The sequence below is a fragment of the Pelobates fuscus genome, chromosome 1 (assembly GCF_036172605.1).
Source record: "Pelobates fuscus isolate aPelFus1 chromosome 1, aPelFus1.pri, whole genome shotgun sequence".
NCBI classification, from domain to species: Eukaryota; Metazoa; Chordata; class Amphibia; order Anura; family Pelobatidae; genus Pelobates; species Pelobates fuscus.
Genome location: NC_086317.1, coordinates 402,215,481 through 402,240,812, shown reverse-complemented (window position 1 = coordinate 402,240,812; position 25,332 = coordinate 402,215,481). Strand labels below are relative to the sequence as shown.

Here is a 25,332-nt window from a genome sequence, read left to right as displayed (position 1 = left end):
TGGATTAGGTTGGCATGTTGGTACTGGGAGTAGCTGTGGATTAGGTTGGCTGTGGATACTGGGAGTAGCTGTGGATACTGGGAAAAGCTGTGGATTAGGCTGGTTGTGAATACTAGGCGTGTCTGTGGATTAGGTTGGCTGTGGTTACTATGAATGGGAGTCCTACTCTAGGCGTTCTATGCTGCTTTCCACTGTGGTCTACACATGAACAGCGCGTGCGAACACCAGCCCCCGCCCCTGACACCATCCGACCAATCACATCGTGTTCCGGTAATCACAGCTCAGTCCCCAGTGGCCGCCTGAATTCCATTGGGAGAGGTAGCCCCGCCCCCATGTCCTGGGGTTTGTTGAAGCGGGTGATTGATTGGCTGCCTGTCCCATGGGAGGCGGTTACGTCACGGAATGCGTCGAGTCGGCCAGCGCCGCTTCCTCCATGTTGCCTTGCTGAGCAGGTCCGGTGTGATTGTCAGCTGTGCCGGGGGGACAGACCGTGATATCGGGCGGCCAGCCAGGCAGGGGACATACCGTGATATCGGGCGGCCAGCCAGGCAGGGGACATACCGTGATATCGGGCGGCCAGCCAGCCAGGGGACATACCGTGATATCGGGCGGCCAGCCAGCCAGGGGACATACCGTGATATCGGGCGGCCAGCCAGCCAGGGGACATACCGTGATATCGGGCGGCCAGCCAGGGGACATACCGTGATATCGGGCGGCCAGCCAGCCAGGGGACATACCGTGATATCGGGCGGCCAGCCAGCCAGGGGACATACCGTGATATCGGGCGGCCAGCCAGCCAGGGGACATACCGTGATATCGGGCGGCCAGCCAGGGGACATACCGTGATATCGGGCGGCCAGCCAGCCAGGGGACAGACCGTGATATCGGGCGGCCAGCCAGCCAGGGGACAGACCGTGATATCGGGCGGCCAGCCAGCCAGCCAGGGGACAGACCGTGATATCGGGCGGCCAGCCAGCTCCCGCCCGCAGCGCTCACTGTGTCCGCCGAGCGGTGACATGGCAGCTCGCCCCGCTCCAGCCGCGGTCTCCGGCCAGGCTCCCCGGGGGGCCCCCGCCTGCCAGTAACCGGCCGGGCGGGATCCGCTCACACTGACACACTGTGCGGATAGCGAGCGCTGTGTACCCCCCGGACCCCCCCGCACAGCATGGCCTGGGCGCTGAAACTGCCGCTGGCGGACGAGGTGATCGAGTCAGGCCTGGTGCAGGATTTCGATGCCAGCTTGTCAGGAATCGGGCAGGAGCTGGGAGCTGGAGCCTACAGCATGAGGTAAGGTCACTGTTACAACTTAACTAGAGATACAACTTCCTATCTGCCAGCCATGGCAGCTCTCACACTGAGAGAGAGTGTAAACAACCATCACCACTGTGTGACTGCTGCTCCTATCATCCATGGCAGCTCACACACTGTGAGAGTGTAAACAACCATCATCACTGTGTAACTACAGCTCACACACTGAGAGAGTATACACAACCATCATCACTGTGTGACTGCTGCTCCTATCATCCATGGCAGCTCACATACTGTGAGAGAGTATAAACAACCATCATCACCACTGTTTGACTAACTACAGTTCCCATAATCCATGGCTGTGTAGACCAGCTGCAGCATAGGTGACCTTAATACTGGTAAAGCATTATATGGGAGTTGCACTTCTACGACAACTGTCTACCTTTTGAGCTAAAAGAAGAGGGGTGTGTGTGTGTGTATATATATATTAATTACCTAGTACTACTCAGTACCTACCTGGCTCTATAATATTTCTATAAAATATCCTTGGCTTAATTCTAACCTACCAACAATATCCTCAAGTACATGTGTTTGCAGCTGTTAATACACTAGCTCTATCTACCAAGAGAAGGAGGGGGTTTGAGTTGTAGAATTTGAAATAAAACAAACGTGTCGAAACTCCAAAACTCCAACTAAATAAAACATGCACTCTACACACTAAAATGGATAGTGCTTCGTTTTTTTTTTTTTTTTTATTTATTTTTCATGCTGGAGACTTAACTCTTCTGGATATAAAAGTCTTTGAACTTTCGAGTATTTGTTTGCTCAGTTTGTTTGTGCCATCAGGACAGAGGTGCGACAAGCTTCCTCCTTAAGCATTGCATTACACTTTAATGGATAGCATACCAGATATTTTAAGAACATGTCAAGTATTGCGTAATTCAACTAGTATTGTTCTTTGCTTCCGTTAAGGGAGATTTGCTGTCTATTGCTAATGCACATTTTTATGGAGAAAGTGTGTTTTAAAAAAAAAAAGTGGTTTTCCATCTCTTGCTTTAGAGGGCTCTAATATAAGAGCTAAAAAAAACATTCTCCGTCCCATTCCCCCCTCTTTCTCAGTAAGCGGACCAATAAGGGTTTATTTTAGTAAGCATGTAATACAAAGTTGTGACAGCCTAGGATTTCATGTATTTTTTGGCAGTTACAGGTTCTTACAGTGATTTAGCGTTAAAGGAACGAAGGCTGTCTGAAAGATGGAAGTTGCTGGCCACAGTATCTTTAAAACATGCCCCCACCCTGCTGTGCCTGCAGCCAAAACTCGGTATTAAAACTTTAAAAGCATACTGGTTATGTGGTTAGATCAAAGTGATGAGTCCACATCACTAAATAACCAGGTATCATCATGTGGCAGTGGGTGGGTAAGGAGGAGGGGTGGCGGCTGCCATTACTGGAAAAAGAAAAAGGGTATATAGCTAAATGCCTGCTTACATCAAATCGAACGTCTCTTGGACTGATCGGTATGAGCTTAGCTAGGAGTTACTTTTTGCTTACAGTAGGATTTTCAGTGACTTTTAACCCTTTTAGGACACCACTTCAGAAGCTTGTCTTATGCTTAAGGACACAAGCAATTTTTGCATTTTTTTTTTCTGTTTGTATTCAATTTGCATCTCTGTCATTTATTGCACCAACACATATTATATACTGCTTTTTTTAGAGGGCAAACAGGGCTTTAATTTGATGTCACATATACATAGATTACTCTTTATATAAAAATGCCAAAAAATTGAAAAAAAAAACAATAAAAATAAATTCTTTTCAGTTTTGGTAATATTAACGTGTGCATAATATGTCCAGCTTAGAAAAACTAATTCAAAATAAATTCATTTGTGTCTTGATTTATAGAGTACATAATATGTGTAGGATTTCAGCTTATTTTGAAAGCTACAGGTCACAAAATACAAGGACTAAAATAAAATTTAAATTTGCAACAATTTTAGAAGTTGGTATGTTTGACTTGTAGGTTTAGTAGCCATCACAGAAAACAAAATTACCACACAAAAGTATATATTCATATAAAGTAGGCATCGCAGGCTATTTACCGAAGGTTAGTATGACACTTTTTACGTAGCCATTTCATCGCCAATCTCTGCTAAATATTGGAGTAAAGGTGTTTTTTTATTTTTCTTTATTTTAGCATATACACATATAACAAGGTTTTTGTAATGTGTATTTCGTAAAGCTGGTGTGTGCTATTCCTGCACAGAACCCCAGATTGTGTTCAGCTCTATCTGTTGAGTGTAATGATATCCCCATTGTATGCCTTTGGCACTATTCTGTAAAGCTACAATGCCATATAAGAGAAAAGGCTATTTCAGTTTCTATAGTTAGAATTTTCGTTGATGGATTTGACGGGCCTATGTCTCATTTTAGGGTATTATAGCAGTGTGACTGAAAAATGAAAGTATTTTTAAAAATTAGGCAGACTGGATGGGCCGAATGGTTCTTATCTGCCGTCACATTCTATGTTTCTATATTTTGAACCTTAGCGTGGGATCGTTTTTCCGCTAGCTTGTACCAAGTGTAGTGGTAATAAGCATTTTTTTTCTGCCTTTTTGACACACAAAGTGAGTTTGCGCAGTATATTTTGCAAACCTTATGTGTGCTACGAATGTATAATACTACATATGTTGCTCAGCTATGTTGTCTGAGTACAGCAATACCCCCCCCCCCCCCGTATGTACCTTTGCCAGGTATATGTGGATGTTTAAGGGGCACATTTGAGACGCAGCCATTCAGTTTTTGTTCTAACTTTGAAGTTTTACACTGTATCCATGTTCCAATTTGGAGTAGTTTTAGATGGTTGGTTATTCAAACTTTGCCACAAACACTACTATTTTTTAAAGAATATACCCTGGGGTAATTCAAAAGGCGTATTTTGAACCTTAGTGTGGTATCATTTTTTTCTCTAGTTTGTCCCAGATGTAGTGGTAATGAGCATTTTTAATCCCTTAAGGACACGACTTGTCGGGACTCCCTTTTTGTTCCAGAAGTTTGGTCTTTAAGGGGTTAAATGTATTTTTATTTTTTTTTACTTTTTAAAACTGTTTTTTAAACTTTTTTTGCTTATTAATTTTTTTGAAACTTTCCTAAACTTTCTTAACTTTTTGTACAGATTTAAAATTTTTATTAGCTTTTTTTTTAACCGTTAACCCCTAACTAGCAGTAAGCAGCACTAACCGTAAATTCCCCAATTTCCCATAACTCCCACCCACCCCAGCTAGCAAAATATATTTTAAAATATTTAAATGAATTAAATAAATTGAACCCCTGAGGGTTTAAAAAAAAAAAAAAAAAAAATCAGATCACAGTAAAATGTAGTCCATGCCAATTGATCTCTGTAGTCAGTGATCAATTAGCAGGGAAAGGGTTCATTTTTTATTTAAAATGGGTAAAGGAGGATGGAATTTTAAACCAATTATTTTTTTTATTTTTTTTTTTAAACAGGGGAAGCAGTCACTGATCCATCTCCCTGCACTTCAAACAGAACACGGAAGGGCAGGGAGGTGGATGGTGAGTCCCTGCAGCACATGTGCTCGCTCTGACAGCCTTTCAGAGCGATCACTGCTGCAGGGGCAGCGCGATCGGGTGCTCCCGGTCTGCTTCGAATACAGAATCAGACCGGAGGAGCGTTAACCCCACAATTGCTGCGATCTGGGGTTAACTTTACCGCATTCGGCGTTACCTGTTTCCCCGCCATGACGGACCGGATCCGTCTTTCGGTGGGAAGGGGTTAAATTTGGCTTTCTTTTTGTATGTCCTTTTTGTTTTATGTAATTCTGGCACTGTGTAACACTTGTCTTTTCAGTAACAAAATATTAATTTCATTCTGTGGGCCTACTTTGTCTTGTGTTTTAAAGACAAATAGCTCAAAAATCTTAAAGATTCTGAAATAGAGGAGGAAACAATAGGAGAAAGGTAACTTATAGGTGACAGAGCCACTCATGTGAACATGGTGCAAGAAAATATTAAGAGAACACTGCCTGCTTGGCTGACATCATCAGATGTGATGATCTGAGCCCATTGGATTGGCTGAGCATTTAAAATTTGATTGTCAACCAAGGAGGTGGGCTGGGAGGCAGAGTCAAAGGCCACCCTGGCCAATCAGCATCTCCTCACAGAGATACATTGGATCAATGCATCTCTCTGAAGAAAGTTCAGTGTCTCCATGCAGGGGGCGGAGACACTAAGTGTCATGCAGCACTGCCCCAGGAAGCACCTCTAGTAGCCATCTGAGGAGTGGCCACTGGAGGTGTCCCTAGGCTGTAATTAAAACGCTACATTTCTACTGAAAATAAGTGTTTACAGCAAAAAGACTGTAGGAGGGAGGGGCGGAGCCAACGGCACAATGAGGCAGTCGCCATTTACAAAAGCTTTGCACGGCCAGCGCTAAAATAACGAAAAAAAAAGGCACACCCACAGCCCATCGACTAAAACTAACGACGGGCACAGCTTCCAGGCACCCTGCTGAACACGCAGATGCCTTTTTTCCAACCGTCGGGCACGAAACGCTGCATCAAGGGGCAGGGGGCCTATCGCACACGTGACCAGTACCTCACCAGGGAGCTGACAGCGTGGCTTGGGCAAAGCCTGCAACTCATAGAGGCAGACTCCCACACAACAGAAGATATGGGACGGAGGTCCAACAAACCGGCCACAAGCACTTCCACGCCTAACCGGTACATTGGCAGCATGCTGCAGCACCCTCCACCCACACAGGCCCGGGCTCACACGGCAGCCTCACCTAAGAGATCTGAAGAAGACTCAGAACACAGCACAGCAGAGGCCAACACCGGCAACACAAATACACAGGCTACTGATGGATTGGCCCCAGCGACAAAACTGGACATCCCATGCTAATGGGACTCCAAAGTAACCTACAACTAATGTGGCAAGCAAACCTGAAGGGGCTGGCAGCAGAGGTACAGACGGTATCGGCCCGAACACAGGCCACGGAACAAGAAGTGAACGACCTGAGCCAAGCCCTGAACTCACTAAAAGACACGGTTGCCCAGATGCAAACAACACAGGCTAACGTCTCCAGGCAAGTAAACATCCTAGACGACAGGGGTAGGAGGAAGAATGTCAAGATCAGGGGGGTACCAGAATCGGTGCCATTGGAGGAACTACCCCACTTTATAAGACGCCTGGTGGCCTCACTCATTCCCAACAGGCAGGCAAAACACTTTACATTTGATGGCGTATATCGCATAGCTAAACCCCAAAGGGCACCTAAGTCAGCCCCACGCGACATAATCCTATGATGCCAAACCGTGGCAGATAAAATAGCCCTAATAACGCCCATAAAAGGGAAAGCGGCCTATGACTTTAAAACACATCAAATCACATTGTTTCAGGACTTATGCAGAGACACATTATCATGGCGCAAGAGCATGCATCCTGTGACCACCACCCTGCGAGCAGCAGGTCTAGTATACAGATGGGCAACCCCCAGAACGCTGTGGGTGTCCAAAGGCGAACAACACTATAAAATCACCAACGTGGAAGAAGGACCGGCCTTGCTGACCACCCTGGGACTCTAACAACGCCATAGGGGTGGACACTCCGCACCCAGGACCCGTGACATGAAGCCTGGACTGACCAAACAAAAGACCTCCAGTTATTGTTATATATGTTGTTTTTTTTTTTTTTTTTTAATGCTTCAGGTTCATGTTCTACTCACTACACCAAGTTATGTATAACCTGTTTTTATTTAGGCCCTCATCTCTTACACCGAAAGGTCATGCATTATCCTGTGCCTTTAAGGCAGTACAGCTGCAGACTGCCCCTAACTTCCCCCCCCTCCCGCCAATGCCTCAGGGTTAAGAGGCGTAGCAACCGATGCAACACATACTAGTCAGAATGGTCCAACCTTTTTAATTCACATAGACCTCCTCCACAGTCTTAAAGAACCCAGCCTTAACACGGCACAGACACCCATACTTTGAAATATAGGCCATTCACACATAGATGAATCTCACACTCCTAGCCCTTACTCTAGTATCCAACTTTATACAATCGCACGACCAAAAGGGGCAGGAGGCTTACCAGCGCCACTCCTGTACCAGAACCATATCACCATCGGTGCAACCCACTAAATCCACACTAGCTATGATACCTATAGTCACCACTGGCACGGGCGATCACATCGTTAATACTACCTAGCCCTATATAAGAAAAATGTGCACAGATAATCTTAGCTCCAATGGCAGGAAGCTTCGATCACTGATATATTTTATGCAATTGCTGTTGTGGCATACTCAAACAAAGTCTGTATCATTAAACCGGCACTGAAATAAAGCATTAAAAAAAAAAATAGGTACTGACCATACTCACCAGAAGAACTACATTAAGCTGTAGTTATTCTGGTGACTATGTTGCCCCTTTAAATACTAGGTACATGTGATTCTTCTGCAGCACATTCTCAAAGAAAAATATTTACTCACCTGTGTTCTTATTTGCAGCAAATTGCTCTTTTTTGTAATTTATTTTTCCAACATCTCATGGAAGCCATAATTGCTTAGATGTAATACATGGCGTTTTTGCCATAAATTACTTGTCAGGTCATTGTTTGTCGGATGTTCACCAATTTAGAGAAGATAATTTTCTTCGTTATTATACTTGTTAAAAAAAACTTAAAAAAAAAAAATAAATGAAATTTGTTCTAAAACTTCTCCAATACAAAGGAGAACATTGGTATTTTGGCTGACAAAGCAAATTGATGAAACAATGTTTTCTGTGACATATGCCCACAAATTCCTGAGTTTGCACATTCATTTCTGCCACAGCTGTTAGACAGCCTTGGCCACGCTTAGTTGGATCAGATAAAAGAAAGTTTTGCATTCCTGCTGTTCAATGACACTTTCTGGGTCGCAAGATGTACATTGACAATTTACGTTGTGTTTTAGTAGTCAACCTGTTGGTGTCGAGGAGCCATTGACGTGCACTGGTCTCTATAGAATGCAAAGAATCCCTGCCCTTTACTTTTTTTACAGTAATCCTTTCCTCTAAAAGATTTTGAGATACATTTTCTAATTAACACCTATTAAAACAAACAAAAAAAAACAGTTATACCATTTGCAGACTGGAGTGTCTGAATCGTAACACTCACAAATGTACTGCCAGTGTATAATTGGTGGAAAATGCAGATCTCAGTGGTGGCATGCATATTTAAAGGACCACTATAGTGCCAGGAAAACATACTTGTTTTCCTGGCACTATAGGGTCTCTAGGTCCCCCTCCCGCCAGGCTCTAGGGGGTGGAAGGGGTTAAATCTTGCCTGTTTTTTCCCCGCCGGGCTCCCTCGGCGCGGGGAACTCTCCTCCTCCTTTTCGCCATCATCTGCTGAATGCCCATGCGCGGCAAGAGCCACGCACGTTCAGCCAGTCCATAGGAAAGCATTCTCAATGCTTTCCTATGGACGCTGGCTTCTTCTCACTGCGAAAATCACAATGAGAAGCGCAGAAGCACCTCTAGCGGCTGTCAATGAGACAGCCACTAGAGGCTGGATTAACCCATAGGTAAACATAGCAGTTTCTCATTAAGCTGAAGTGGTCTGGGTGCCTGTAGTGGTCCTTTTAAGGGACACTATAGGCGCCCAGACCAATTCAGCTTATTGAAGTGGTCTGGGTGCATAGTCCCAGGTCCCTTAACTCTGCAAAGGTAATTATTACAACTTTTAATAAACTGCAATAATTACCTGCCAGGGTTAACTCCACCATGGCAGGTAATTGCACCTCTAGTGGCTTTCTACCAGTAAGCCACTAGAAGTACCTCCGGGTCGTTGGGCGTCTTTTGGCCGCCTAACTGATGCAGGACGTCCCTATGCAATGCATGAGGACATCCAGCATCATGTAAAACCCCATAGAAAAGCATAATACATGCTTTCCTATTGGGGAAATATTAATGCGAGCTCCGCTACTGGGAGGAGCGGAGACGGAGCCTGAACCACTGCAGAGGGAGATCGACATTGGACTCAAGTAAATGACCGGGTTTTTAACAACTTTCTTTTCTTAGAACTATAGTTTCCCTTCTAAAAAATTTTTATATAGGTATATCCTAGAACAATACAGTTTATTTTGAATTTGTGGGACCTCCTCATCCTCAATATCTACCTATCCTATATATACATCAATCAATTGCTTAACTTATGAAAATGTTTCAGTAGTCATTCATAATAATGACTTAATAATTAAAATATATTCATTCACAATGTGTCCATTCACTAAAATCTCCATAAACACAAAAGTCATTTAAATGAAACCTGAATAATCCAGCTATTTCTAATAGAAAGTAAACATTTAATACAAGGTTATTTTAGCCAACTATTAAAGGAACATGCTGTGTACCATAACCACATTAGCTTTGTGCAGTGCTTATGGTGCCAGGATATTGGCCCTGTTTGTAAATTAACAAACTGCAAAACATGACTTTTAAAGAAAAGCTCGTAGTGCTGCCTAGAAACCCTGTAAATCATATCTGGGAATTACACTTACTGGCTCTTGCCACGAATAGAATACAGATGTGCACGAATAGAATACAGGGATTAAATGCATTCCTGGGTGTGAATGTTCGCAACGCCAAATAATTTGTCACTGTAATGCATGCTGGGCATGTGTATGTATTACCTGAGATTTGGGAAAAATGGTAGATGGCTTCTGAGGCCCCATAGTTAAAAAGCTCTGCAGTCTGCAAATCCTTTTAAGATATTCTGTTATTTAGCAAATTTGTGTTTGGTAACTAGTAAATTTGAATAAAAATATGATTATTTGAAAACCCCCAGTTTTTAAAGGACCACTATAAGCACCCAGACCACTTCAGCTTAATGAAGTGGTCTGGGTGCCAGGTCCATCTAGGATTAACCCTTTCTGCTGTAAATGGTTTACCAATGGGTTAATCCAGCCTCTAGTGGCTGTCTCATTGTGAATTTCAGTGAGAGGACGTCATCGTCTATAGGAAAGCATTGAGAATGCTTTCCTATGGCCTGGCTGAATGCGCGCGCGCGCGGTTCTTGCCGCGCATGCGCATTCAGCCGGTGACATCAGAAAAGGGAGCCCGGCGGGGGAAAACAGGTAAGATTTAACCCCTTCCACCCCGGCGGGAGGGGGACCCTAAGGGTGCGGGGGGAACCTAGAGACCCTATAGTGCCAGGAAAACGAGTGATTTCCTGGCACTATAGTGGTCCTTTTAAACAAGAATGCACTCCTTTTTGTATATGACCTGTAACTGCTAAATGTGCAAATCTGTGTGCACTGAATAAAAGTGAATTTACCTGCGTGCGCGCGCGCGCACACACAAACTTTGGATATTTTTGTATGTGTGAAACTCAGCTGCTATTTAAAACCCAAAAACTGTTTGTGATTTTAAAATGTGTTTGTTTAAACATAAATATGGCAATTGATGTACAATGCATGCAGTTCAAATAAGGGAGCTTGCTTACTTCCACTTAACTTGTGATAATTGAAGTTTAGTTTTAGGGCAGAAATTTAGTGAAGCATGACTGATTTTTAAATAGAATAAAAAGAGAGACCTAATACTAACTGCCAGTGACAAGTAATTTGTATCTGTTTCACAGTCCTTGTTTTCTGCCCATAGCTAAGCTTTAAAGTTTCATGAAATTAATGACTGCAAACATTTCCTTTAACCCCTTAAGGACATGTGACATGTCATGATTCCCTTTTATTCCAGAAGTTTGGTCCTTAAGGGGTTTAGGACCCAGTGTTTCATCAGTGGGCTGTCTTGTTAATTTGCAGCCAGTCACACATGGTGGAATATGGAATCCTTTGATTTGTTTGTTTGCTTTTGTGGTATGGTTTTGCTAAGGAAACACTTTCTGCTTTGAAATGAGTTTTTTAAATTCACAGATGAAGCCAGTGTACAAGAATTAGTTATATATTAAATATGACTTCAGTTCGTGTTGACTTGAGTATTTTTAGGTGCATGAAATCTCTAAATTATCACAGTCCAGACTTAATGTGGGTTGTAAATAGCAGTTTTAAACAGTTCTATTTTAGGGAAATTTAACCGAGAAAGTAATGATGATTTATTAAAATTAGACTATTAACGCTAGCTCTCTGCTTTAATTATATAAAACTGCTACTCCAAACAGCCAAACAAACTTAGAACCTTGTGGAATCCCACTATATTAATTAAAGCCCACCTTCTTGATATTTGCTAACTAATGCATTTTCATTAATTCACAAAGTGTATGTGAAATATATAATTTCTCCCTCCCTATATTACATACTCACAGGGATATTCAAATGTGAACGGCCAGGAATTTGAGAATTGATTTTAGGGTGCATTTTCACTTATAGGCTCCAATAGCCGTTTCCGTAATTTTTCCTGAGACAATTCTCACTTTAGGGAAATTCAGAAAGATTGTAATTTGCTTAACCCTGCCATGCCGGTTTCTGTTGTGTCTATCCTTGGTGTTAAAGTGACACTATATAGTCACCAGAACAACTACACTGTTTCTTCAGATAAAATGCAGTGTTTATATTACAGCCTAGTGATCTGTCCACTAGCCACTCCTCAGATGACTACCAGAGGTGCCTAATGGGATAGTGCTGCACATTGTGCAGTACTGACATTCAGTGTCTCCAAGCTCTGCATGTAGACACTAAACTTTCCTCAGATGCATTGACTCAATTCATCTCTGAGGAGATGCTGATTGGCCAGAGCTGTGTTTGACTTGTGCTAGCTCTGGCCCGATCTGCCTCCTTGACAGTCTCAGCAAATCCTATAGGGAAGCATTGTGATTGGCTCAGATCACCACTTCTGATGACGTCAGCCAAATAGGCAGGAGGTGGGGGGTGCAAGGGAGGCTAGATGGTGTTTTTAACACTATAGTGTCTTTCCTGACCGTATATAATCTTTAGGTCCCCCCCACCCTCAGGGCTCAAGGGGTTAAAACCCCTTCAGTCACTTACCTTTATCCAGTGCCGGGCTCCCTCGATGTTGGTGACCTCTCATCCCCCTCCTACGTCAGCTCCCAAGTGGAGCTGAATGCGCATGCTTTCCTATGCATGTTCTGCGTGCTCAATGTGACTTTCGCCTTGAGCGTTGGGGAAGCGTCTGTCAGGGAGACCGCCACAAGAGGCTGAATTAACCCTGCAATGTAAACATAGCAGTTTCTCTGAAACTGCAATGTTTACAGCGGCAGGGTTAAAACCTGGGGGACCTGGTAAGTAAATTATCTATGCTTTTCTTCCTATAAATGTGCCTTTGTTTTCATTGTAAATTATACCAGACCCTGATGAAAGTCCCGAACAGGGACTGAAATGTCGGTCCTGTTTTAATGAATCTTCAGTAAAGACCACACTTTTTAACTTCAGAAGTCCGTGAGTGCTGGTCATCCCTCTATACGGTGTGTATTGCTTTCCCCTGATTGCAAGCACCCGGCCATTTTATTTTAGTGTGTGTGTGTGTGTGTGTGTGTGTGTGTGTGTGTGTGTGTGTGTGTGTGTGTGTGTGTGTGTGTGTGTGTGTGTGTGTGTGTGTGTGTGTGTGTGTGTGTGTGTGTGTGTGTGTGTGTGTGTGTGTGTGTGTGTGTGTGTGTGTGTGTGTGTGTGTGTGTGTGTGTGTGTGTGTGTGTGTGTGTTAGAGATAGAGATAGAGATAGAGATAGAGATAGAGATAGAGATAGAGATAGAGATAGAGATTTTTTTTTTTTTTTCTTTCAGTCACTATTCTGGTAGACCTCTGCTAATTGCATGTTTTGTTTTTCTTTCTAGTGATGTACTTGCCCTGCCTATATTCAAACAGGAAGAGTCCAGTCTGCCACCTGAAAATGAAAACAAAATTTTACCTTTTCAATATGTTCTCTGTACTGCCACCTCTCCTGCTGTTAAACATCATGAGGAGACACTCACGTATCTTAATCAAGGTAAATCTAACCGACATCATCATATCATATTCTCTATCTTAAACGGAGGTAACCTGGGTGTGATCACTTCATTTTATTTAGAGAAAGGTGTATGTTTTAAATGCTGGGTGTGGAGTCCTTAAGTCCTCCATGTGCCATTAAAATATGACTAGTCAAACTTTGCTCTTTATCTCCAACCCCTGTGACTAATTGTTACTGACACTCAATTATATCATTGAATCTTCTGCGAAATCTAAATTTGTCCCTCCTGGTAACATGTTTTGATGTATGTTCCAATCTGGCAGTCACAAAATAGCAGGCTTTAAAAAGTTGCTCTGGGGTCATTTGAGGAATCAGAATTCCTCACCCCATCTCACGCTCCTTAATGTGTATTTAGGAGCGTTGTTACATAAGCAAGGACAAAACAAAGCATTTCCAGTGTGATAAGTCTTCATGAAGTATGAGGTTCAGTTTTCCTTTTAAAAAATAAAATCATACTGTCTCTTGTTTAGTACTTTATAACAGTTTACATTTTGTGTTTCAAACTGGAAGCTTTTTATTTTCTTACATGCCAAGTATTAAGTGTGACAGTACCGTATGTGTTTGTTTTTGTATTTTTGGCCTGGGAATGTATGGTTTACTAAACAAGCAAAAGCAATTGGCATAGTGCAGTGTGGATTTCGGTTTTAACATTTTAAAGCCGTTATGGCGTGCTATACCGTCCTGTAGGGGGAAGGCTTAAAACCAGTTAGGGCGGCATAGCATGCCCTAACAATTTAGCCGTGCTTTCCCAGAGCTCTAGATGTCATCTAGGGGTCTGCTTGGCAGTCCCCCTGCAGACAATGATGGCGATCTCAGCACCTTATAGCTTTTCACTGTGATAACGGTTACAATGTCTCTATAACATATGCTGAGACATCTCTGCCCCTCTCTTCTCCTGACTTTGATCTGAGGTGAAAGGCAGAGAGATCATTGCCTAAACTGTGTTAAAAGTTGTAAAAGAGAAAAAACAACAAAAAATTTCAGCCGCAGCAGTTTTTAAAATTTTAAACCCTTCTCTGCTGCCTCATCGCTGTACTATACAACATCTGTTCTGTACGATACTGTATCTGATCCAGCCAACAATTTTTGGGCGTGGGGAGGCTTATTTATATAAATTAAAAAGCAAAACCTTTTTAGTGCTGGTTGCAACAGTTTGATCTGCGAATATTCATTTTTATTTTAAATTTGGGGTTATCTGCGGGCCAAATTGTCGATGAGGGTGGTTGTGAGTAGTATGTATTAGGAAGGTAGGCAAATTAATTAAATCATCCCCTTAGTTAAATGAAAATTGTATACTTTTGTACGGCTGAGCTGCCCACTCTGGCGAGCTTTGATAGTGACACTCCTGCAGGCAGTGGCATGGGTTGCCTTTACATTGATCCCCTAAGAGAGTCCTCCAGTGATGGTGCCTCAACACCATCTACAAGAAGGCGCTTAGGATGCACCGCAGTGCCAGAGGAAAACTGGGTTCTCCCAAATTGATTGTCCTAGACATACTGCCCTTCATGGCTACATATGGCATCACAATAATGGTAGATGTTTGGGAGTGAACTATTTTAGCGTTTTTGTGTCGGACAAGATATTTGAGCTCATGGTTAAACAAACTTGTTTGCCTGCCAGTACCTTTCTGTACATAACATTCACAGTAGAAAAAACATGCGCACCCCACTAATGTTGCAGAAATGAAAAATAAACTTGGGCTGTAACCCTAGTAATAATGGGTATTGTGAAAAAGCCAAGTATCAGGTCCAACTGGCACAAGCAATTCATCTTGGAGTTATGACGAGGGATCACTATGAGCTAATACTTGGATTCCTCAATTTTACCGATAACGCAATGTGTCCCCCTAGGAATGACTAATTGAAAAGCTCTGCAAAATTCAGCCACTTATCCTACTCCTGTCTGACAAATTTTTACAAAATTATATCCCCGATCAAAGCATTTGTATTGCCAAATCCATTATGAACTTTAAAAGAACACTATAGGGTCAGGGACACAAACATGTATTCCTGACTCCATAGTGTTAAAACCACCGTTTAGGTGGCTTCCCTTCCCCCTTGATCCCCTTTAAAGTTAATAAAACTTGCCTCTGATCAGCCTCTTTGCTGACATCAGAATTGGATTTTTAGCTAATTCAATACTTTCATATAGGGAAAGCATTGGTTTGGCTGAAATCAGAAAGGAGGCGGGATGGGGGCAGGTCCAAACGCCAGCTTGATCAATCAGTACCTCCTCATAGAGATGCATTGAATCATCTCTGAGGAAGTATAGAGATGCTGAACGGCAGTGCTGCACAGCCCCAGGTAGCACCTGTAGTGGCCATCTGAGGAGCGGCCACTGAAAGGTGTCCCTAGGAGGCAATGTAAACACTGCCTTTTCTCTGAAAAGACAAATACCTACAGGGAATGATTATATTCACCTGAAAAACTATAGTAAGCTGTAATTATGTTGCTTATAGCAATGGTTTCCCCCAAATCTTAATACGTGGCAGAAGGTCTTCAGCTATACGCCAGGATAAGGTGCTTGCCCTTAGGTTTACAGATAAGGATGTACACATGCTGTCTACAGTGCACAACAAAAATACAGTGCCAGTGTCTACTAAAGGCAAAACGGAGCACCTGGAAAAACCGAAGTGCATTGTAGGCTACAGCAAGTATATGGGGAAATAGACTTGGTTGATCAATGCAAACAGCTATTTCTTGATTTTATTTACCCAGTCACCTAATCCTCCCTCTTTTGAATCAGAAGATGTCCAAGCACAAATCCCTCCCTTCCCGCCCCCGTAAAAAGTTGCCCCAGAGAAGGTGCTGTTAGCTACCAGATAGGCATTATTACTGCTGTTCCTGCCCATCTCTACCAGCCCTCTGCATAACAGACTGTTTCAGTGTCTACCATACAGAGCTGAACCATCACTCTCTATGGGACTTTGTCAGTTTGTTTGATATTTTTGGATTTTCTAAGCTTGGCTTGTCCTGATTACTCTAACTGCTTGTTATACCAACTACTCTTACCTCTAGGTTCCCCTGACCTTTGGAATGTGCCTGTTTATGTTAAGCCCATCCATTATAAAGTGGCAACCCTGCTTGGGGCTCTGGGAAAATAATTGTACCAAAGCATAAAATGGCTCCATAGCTATGATTTTTTTTTTTTAATGTGGATGCTTGTTGGTATTGAACGGTTTGTGTTCTCCATCCTGTTTCAAAAGAAACGTTCTAATGTTGGAGTAAGCAAGTTTTGAATTCCAGAACATGTCCGGCATGTGGTGTTTTCTACTCATGCAAATGTCCATGGCTTTTCAACGGAGTCCATGCCAGTTTGGGCTACTGTGAAGCCATAATATGGTTTGCTACACTGGCATGCTTTCCTGTTCTCCGTTTCCCATCTCACTGCATATAACTTGTGGGGAATATTGGCCCTTCAGATGTTTTGGAACTGAATTTCCCCGTGATTCTTGGCTGAGGATCTTGGTAGATGAAATTCAAGGACACCTAGTGTGCAGGTTAGCCCAACTGCCCGATGAGGAACCTTAGCATAATTATTTTGAGCATTATTACGTGATATAAATCATTCCCAAAGTATAAAACTGTAAAATACCGTATTTTTCAGGGCAATCTTATGAAATCCGGATGTTGGACAATCGTAAAATTGGAGAACTGCCTGAAATAAGTGGGAAATTAGTCAAGGTATGTGTCAGTGTGTTAAAGCCTCCATACTATACAGAACAGGCATCCATTATGAAAAGAATGTGATTGACATTTGTTAGAGAAATGGAGATAGAGCGACATAGATGCAGAGATTATATTTATCTGTCTATCCTGGAAATAGGACTCCATTGAAAGACTCGAATTTTTAAAAACCTATTTTGTGATGTACTTTGTTACAATTCTAAAATGTAAAACAATGTTCATATTAAAATCTCCCTCTGATTTTAGCCTTTAATGACTGTTTGTTTAGGATCTTGAGAGATTTATTTCAGGAGGTAAATTAGCCCCCAAAAATGTCTCTGATAAAGTGCGTAAGTGTCTGCCCAGCTGTGCCCGAGCCTGGATTTTATGCATAAATGTAAAGGTCTTTTAAGATTAATACGGATTTACTGCTTTGTTTTTTGGGCTAATTAACCTCCTGCAAGTAGGCTTATATAGATCTATATTGCATTTATGGAAGAATTATACTTAAGGAGGAATTCCAGGATTAATTTCACACCAGGTAGATTGCGATATCCACATAGTGCTGTGCTTCTAAATACTGCAAAACAGAATTGATTGTTCTTTGGCAACCCTAAGGCTAGCGCGCTCTCTATTCCAAATATTTAGTAACCTTCGATATTGCTTTAGAAAAAAATATAAATATATTAATACATTTGGTTTTAACATATAGAAGCTATACCCCCATTAAAATGTGTGCATCTAGCTCAGCGTTTTGGAGTGGATATCTGAAAACTGATTGCAAAAGTTGCATCTCTTGTATGTTCAACCCCTTTTCATTGAAAAGCCTCTGTGCCCGTGACTGTAATACAGCACGTCTGCTGTTTCTTTTAGCTCTGTGAAGAACCTCTCTGGCTGTATGACAGCCAGGATGGTGTTTTTGACCCAAATATAAAAATACAATTTCTATCAAAATTGGCATTTCTGTTAACGGTCATAAATGTGACTGGCTCCAGGAACACAAAGCACATGCTGCTGATGTGCTTTAGGTGTGTAGAGTCTCCCTATACCTCTATTCATTGTTTTCTTCACCATTTCAAGTTAAGAAACTTGTTTTTGTTTTGATTTCTAAGAAAGTATAAGTACCACGTGCGTTAAAGGGACACTATAGTCACCTGAACAACTTTAGCTTAATGAAGCAGTTTTGGTGTATAGAACATGCCCCTGCAGCCTCACTGCTCAATCCTCTGCCATTTAGGAGTTAAATCCCTTTGTTTATGAACCCTAGTCACACCTCCCTGCATGTGACTTGCACAGCCTTCCATAAACACTTCCTGTAAAGAGAGCCCTATTTAGGCTTTCTTTATTGCAAGTTCTGTTTAATTAAGATTTTCTTATCCCCTGCTATGTTAATAGCTTGCTAGATCCTGCAAGAGCCTCCTGTATGTGATTAAAGTTCAATTTAGAGACTGAGATACAATTATTTAAGGTAAATTACATCTGTTTGAAAGTGAACCCAATTTTCCATGCAGGCTCTGTCAATCATAGCCAGGGGAGGTTTGGCTAGGGCCGCATAAACAGAAACAAAGTGATTTAACTCCTAAATTACAAAGAATTGAGCAGTGAAATTGCAGGGGAATGATCTATACACTAAAACTGATTATTTAGCTAAAGACATTTGGGTGACTATAGTGTTCCTTTAAGACCTTTATAGAGCGGCCTGTGGTTGTTTAGCAGAGTGCTAACCACTGACTGTTTTACATGCACATACTGCATTGCTGCTTTGCATTGGAAAGGATTTTGGTCTGTAACTCATCCTTTTGCATGGTTAGACTTTTCAAGGAAAGTGATGGCTCTTGAAGGCGTCTTCTGATACCTCTGCTTTTAGGTGTTCTCTATTTTAAAGTTGTTTGTTACTTTAATATGGTTTCCTTTTAATTTTTTGTTTCCTCCAGAGCATCTTCCGTGTAGTGTTTCATGACAGACGTCTACAGTATACAGAGCACCAGCAACTGGAAGGCTGGCGATGGAACCGGCCTGGAGACAGAATACTTGATATCGGTAGGAAGATAGAATATTATGTTGTGATAACCTTTGCTTCTTCTCATTCTTTCAAATTATTAGAGGGCAGAGAACTCCCTCTTTACTTATGGCTTAAATATAGCTGTGCGGTATTGGGTCCTAATTTGTTTGTACACATTTCTGTACATTCGTGTGTGTCTGTATTTGTATGTTTCTGAAGCACTTTGTAATTTCAAATGCATTTGTCCTTGCAGGAATAAACTAAAGCACTTGATCTCAGAAAGTATTTTATTATATAAGTTAAAGTGGAACCCCCTCTCCCCCCCCCCCCCCCCCTTCCTTTTTTTTAAATAAATGAACGCTATCGGGTTAGCACAAATTTGTATTTCTGACCCTGTAGTGTTAAAAACTCCAACTAGCCTCCCTCGACCTCCCACCCCCCCTCCCTTGCTCCCCTAAACATTTTAAAATCTTACCTATTCCAGTTTGCTGGTATTGGCTCTGCCTATTTGGCTGACATCAGAAGTGGTGATCTGAGCCAAATAGAATGCTTTTAATACGCTGTGATAGTTCTGGTAACTATAGTGTCCCTTTAACCCCTTAAGGACCAAACTTCTGGAATAAAAGGGAATCATGACGTGTCAGACACGTCATGTGTCCTTAAGGGGTTAAATACGCTGTGATAGTTCTGGTAACTATAGTGTCCCTTTAAATGAGTATTTCCAACCTACTCAACCTATTTCACCCACCCAGCTAAAATTCCAACCTAGTCAAGAGATATACAGAGACAAAGTAGGGACTACTTAGTCTTTGTAATTGTCATTTGTCTGACTTTCTATGACTCAAGGCACAGTCTTACCATCATTCAGAGGTAGCTAAAAATTTGAAGTCTGACTTTACAGAGCTTGTGTATGATGAAAACCGTTGCGGTCAGGGTTTTTCGCTAATGTGGGAATTGTCGGGAATTCAAAGTGAATTTTAAATTTGACGCCTAAAGTAGCTGAACTGGAAGCATTGCTTACTTGGAGGATATTTCCAGTTTGGCTATTTTGTCCTTAGATTTTGAATTCCTGGCCATTATTCACTTTAAGGAATAACTCTGTGTGAATTTGTACTTCACAAAGCAGATCTCATCCTAAAGATGGCCAAGTATGTCCCTCAGTCTCAAAAGACAATATTTGGACTATATTGTTATAAAATGTATAAACATACTGAATTGTGGGCAAGGTGAAAACATGTTTCCTGGTTCTACACTACTTATTCCCCAGATGTAGTTAGAGAAAAATGAAATAACAGATAATGGAATTGTACTATATTTAAAGCATTAAACTATGCTGAAATTCCCCTTCTTTCCCGATTTGCAACGCAGTGTACATTGCATTTTACCATTGCATTTTACCATTGGTACTGCATTTGGGCTTTGTTTATATTATGTGAATGTCTGATGACCTATTTTACCAAATCAATAGTTTTGTTATAGCCTAACTTGATACGTTTCAGATGTTCCCTTGTCCGTGGGTATAATAGACCCAAGATCTAATCCAAACCAACTGAACACTGTTGAGTTTCTGTGGGACCCTTCAAAAAGAACATCTGTGTTCATTCAAGTAAGTATCCGTTCATGCTGCGCTAACTCACCAGTCCATCATTGTGGTATAAGAGAAACATATTGGTTTTTACCATTATGTATGCCAAAAAGATTGGGTTTTAACCCCTTAAGGACCAAACTTCTGGAATAAAAGGGAATCATGACATGTCACACATGTCATGTGTCCTTAAGAGGTTAAGGAACATTATATGCTCACCAAAACCACTTTAGCTTAATGAAGCAGTTTTGGTGTACAGATCATACTGCTGCAGACTCTGCTCAATTCTCTGCCATTTAGGAGTTAAATCACAAATACAGGAGAAAACGCACCTCACTACATGTGACTTATGCAGCCTTCCTAAATACTTCCTGCAGAGAGACATCTAATGTTTACACTTCCTTTATTGCAAATTCGGTTTAATTTTGAATTTCTTATCTCCTGCACTGTTAATAGTTTGCTAGACCCTGCAGGAGCCTCCTGTATGTAATTAAAGTTCAATGTACAGAGTAGGAGATGAAAACCTTTAAAGTATGTTACATCTGACTGAAAGTGAAATTGTTTTGTTTTCATGCAGTTTGTGTCAATCACAGCCAGGGGTGGTGTGGCTAGGGCTGTATAAACTGAAACTGTGATTTAACTGCTAAATGGCAGTGACTTATGCAGTGAAACTTCAGAGGCATATTCTATACACACAAACTGCTTAATTCAGCTAAAGTTGTTTTTGTGACTCTAGTGTCCCTTTAAATTGTATTTGGTTTTTATTTTATTTTTTTACCACACATCTTCACTTTTAAATGCAGATAATACCTTTTCACAAAATGAGGTGTAGTTGAAGATATTTTTTTTTTTATTAGTTTTTGCAAAACCCAGGCAATAGTCTTGGTCATAACTTTAAAAATTCTCTAAGTCTGCAATGATTCCAGTTTGGCTACTTTGGTCTAACGTGTGAATTTCATTTTATTTTCTCACTTTACTGAATAACCCTGTCAGTGTCAGAGATGGCCTTCTTTTCACAAGCAAGTCTCCCCCTCCCCCTCTCTTTTTATACCCTTGTATTTAATCTGTTTGTGCTGCTGATTTCACACATTCTTTTGTTTTCATAACAAACTTGTGTTTAAGAAGGATGTATTCCCATTTCCAAGTCCTCTTTCTTGTGAATTTGTTAATTTTGGCAACTTTTTTTATTTTTTATTTTTATAATTTGTGGGTTGTTGTCCTGGATATTTGTACATTAGAACAATACAACATACATTGTTCCAACTGAGTGAAATGTGTTCTGAATTAGTTTGTTAAAAATACTTTAAAGGCCATATGTCACTATGTGAATGGATATTATTATATTGTCACCTACGTTTTGCAACATAGAATTGATTTCATGTCCCTTAGTGACATTATTTTGTCATTATGCAAACTTCAGAACTGAGTATTACGAATATAAAGACAGGGCTCAAAATTACCACTAGCCATTGGCGTGTTAAAATTTAGCCTTGTCAGGTAGATATTAACCATTGATGAGTGTACCATGGACCTTCCAAACTTGCAGTGTTGAGTGACACTCTTAAAAGGAACAAACTTGTATTCCTGACCCTATAGTGTTAAAACCACCATCTACCCGCCTAAATATAGCAACATATTTCCTTTGGTCTAGTTTACTGCTGCTGGCTCTGCTCCTGACCTGCCTGCTTTGTTGACCTCTTCAGAAGTAGTTTTATGCCAATCACAATGCTTTAACATAGGAAAGCTTTGGATTGGCTGAGACTGTCAAGTAGTCAGAAAAGTAACAGAGCCAGCACAAGCTAAACACAGCCCAGGCCAATCAGCAGATCCTCATAGAGATGAATTGAATCAATGCATCTCTATGAGGAAAGTTCAGAGTCTGCATGCAGAGGGTGGAGACACTGAATGTCAGCACTGTTCAGCACTGCCCCAGGAAGCACCTCTAGCAGCCACAACATCTGGAATGCCGAAGGTTGCCTATCCCTGTTCTAGAATATATTTATGCACCTCTATTGGTGGCAAAAAAAATTGCATAGAAGTCCCACATTATTATTTACCGCTTTAAAACTATTCCTTTAATAAGAGTTGCCTCTCTTTCTAGGTTCACTGTATCAGCACGGAGTTCACCATGAGAAAGCACGGAGGGGAGAAAGGTGTTCCATTCCGGATCCAGATAGACACTTTTGAAGAGAATGAAAATGCTGAATATACTGAACATATCCATTCGGCTAGCTGTCAGATCAAAGTCTTTAAGGTGTGGACAAATGTCACCAATAATTAAATGACATTGTTTAATATTATACAGTGTATATTGTAAATGGATGGAATTTGAAAGAGATTGGCAGTCAACTTTTATGCAATAAAGGCTCACATGTCCTCTTATATGTTCTGTGCTACACATGATATTCTCATTTAGTTGGGTAAAAGATCAGGATGTCTAGTATCATGTTAGAGGAAATGCGTTAATGAATTCCAGTGAATATCTTGTAACCTCTCGGGGTTACAGTAGCTTATTCTAGGAAATGTTCTCCTCTATGGAGGTATAACTGGTTTAGCCACTATTCTGCAACAGGTGGCTGATTCTTTCAATGCCAGACTTCAACTTTTGGCCTCTGGCACTTTCTTATCATTGAAATATAAATTTAAGTTCTTGAATACTGAACCTTCAGTTCACTTGGAACTTGTAATTTGGGAATGGCCCACTAAGTCAGTACATGTGCAGAAAAGGCTGCATTACAGCCAAACACTGTCATCATCCCTTACAGCAAATGAATACTCAAACTCCTCATGTGTTCAGACTTTATTTACTTTCCATTTCCACTTACCACATTGTAGTGTGTGTGCGCGCGCGCGCTGATGTGTATATCCTGGTTTCCCCTTAGATTGGACATTTTGCTGTCTTGAATGTCCCCTTCATTTTCTGTCTAATTGGTTGTCTACTCAGTGTGCAACATTCATGAAGGGGAAAACATTCATTAAGCTGATGCTTGCTAAAACACCCATAAAGCTTGGCCAGCTTAGGTGCTGGCTAAGCAACATAAGAGTAAAAATCTACAGCAGCTGGAATGCTTACAAGTTTCTTTGCTCTCAGTCTTGTGCTACTGAAGTTAATGAGAAGAATTTGTTGCTAGCACTAAAAGCTATGATTCTTCTCCTGAGGGCTTATCTGACCTTGGTTAAAGGACACAAACAAGTTCTCTCAAAACATGAGCAGTCAGGATGTAGTTATTTTTAAAGGAATTGTTCTCAACCCTAATAGACTTCGTGTGCATTAAATTGGAAAAGTAATTTTACAGGATTTTTTTAATAGTTTGTTTAATTATTTATTATATTTAACAAATATAGGTTTAAGAGGTTTAAAAAAATAAAATGTAAATCTATAATTCTACATCACTATGTTGAAACGTTGCAGCCCCATCTAATCATTTTAATGCAAAATTTTGTTATATCTGTTAGCACAGAGAGAACATAGGCTGAGAAGGAGAGCGTGCATTCTGGTGGGGAAGGATATCGGTTGCTAAGTATTTATTATACATTTAAAAGACAATGAAGCATCACATAGAAAGGTCAACACAAGTTGGAGTCATGGCAATGTCTCTTTAATTGAATAGTGAAGTGGCCTTTTCTTGTTGTGGAGGGGAAGATTATATATGGGTTTACGCAGCATTTCTATCCCAAGGCTTTGTTTGTCTATCTGCAAAAAATAATCTTTAGTTTAACACTGCAAATAAACTGTTACTAAAATGAATCAACTATTAAAAAAAAGCTTTGGCATGTCCCTGTGATAAAATGAGGGCTTGTTTGAATTCCCTATATGCGATCTATAAACGCAGACATTCTATTTTAAAGGGTTAATGAACTCTGCAGTAAAGCAGATCACTATATATCTATCGATTTATATATTTCTATATTTGTTGATTAATATGTAGCCCAAAGGAGCTGATAGAAAACAGAAAACTGACAGAGAAAAGATGGAGAAACGAACACCTCAGGAGAAGGAGAAATACCAGCCTTCTTACGAAACCACCATTCTCACAGAGGTAAATGCTTATCTACAACAGCTGTGCATGTCAAATTCTATTTTATCACGTGGGATAACTGAATACTAAACATTCATTTCCTGTATAACTTTCAGAATTCTTAAGTTTCAAGCCTCGTCCCATTATTTCTTGCCCTTTTCACTTAGTCAAGCTTTCTTTCCCAAAGGCCAGCTCAGTCTACATTTTTTTGCAGATAGGTTGCTGTGTCTGTTCCCTTGTGTATTTCTGGTTCAGAGCACAAAAGGGGTAATCTAACACCATTTTCTCTGGTGCTCTAATGTTGGAAAGGCATTCACATAGGATCACTACAGAGCGTGTCTGAATAAGACACATTTGGGATTCAGTGCTTGATTTCTTTGGGAAGATGTATATTGATCTCACGAATCTGCCCATAGGCACTATCGCTAATTGATGCTGTCCTGAACGTGGAAGAGATATGTAGACCATCATATTTAGAAGTAAAATCATACTTGCCAAAGGTGACTGTACTTATCAGTTACTCTTATATTGACTTGTTTGTTTAAGGACTGGATTTAACAGCCAACCTTAAAGCACTTATTTTCAGAATACTGAAGTTAAATGTTCAGGCTAGGAATTACATTTAGACTACATACCATCAGTTATTTGAAGCGATAAGAAAAAGTCTATATGCAGGTGCTTTCATGCTGGTTGCCAAGACAGATGCGCAAAAGAAACTGTGTGCTGTATTTTGTAATGATTAGAAGCATGTTTGCAACATATTTAAGCCATAGCTATGAAAACAAATAGTCAGTAAAGCCTTTGTTCGAGCTGTTAGCCCTATATTGTTTTAAAAACAAACCTGTGAC

The 25,332-nt window shown here is 41.0% G+C and overlaps 1 protein-coding gene across 4 annotated transcripts in view; it reads left to right on the top strand.

The window, feature by feature from the left end:
• Window positions 1–401: 401 nt before the first annotated feature.
• The window catches only part of TFCP2 (transcription factor CP2), a 38,151-nt gene continuing 13,220 nt past the window's right edge, over window positions 402–25,332 (top strand). Inside the window, exons 1-8 of one of the 4 annotated variants that reach the window (XM_063427907.1) lie at window positions 402–452; window positions 973–1,287; window positions 13,041–13,192; window positions 16,820–16,896; window positions 18,813–18,918; window positions 20,380–20,486; window positions 22,567–22,719; window positions 24,395–24,505. In XM_063427907.1, coding sequence (XP_063283977.1) covers window positions 1,166–1,287; window positions 13,041–13,192; window positions 16,820–16,896; window positions 18,813–18,918; window positions 20,380–20,486; window positions 22,567–22,719; window positions 24,395–24,505 — 828 coding nt within the window. In that variant the 5' untranslated portion in view covers window positions 402–452; window positions 973–1,165. Of the gene's footprint in view, window positions 453–691; window positions 1,288–13,040; window positions 13,193–16,819; window positions 16,897–18,812; window positions 18,919–20,379; window positions 20,487–22,566; window positions 22,720–24,394; window positions 24,506–25,332 lie in introns of those variants that run through there. The other 3 variants (XM_063427915.1, XM_063427925.1, XM_063427934.1) reach the window with 3 other exon arrangements.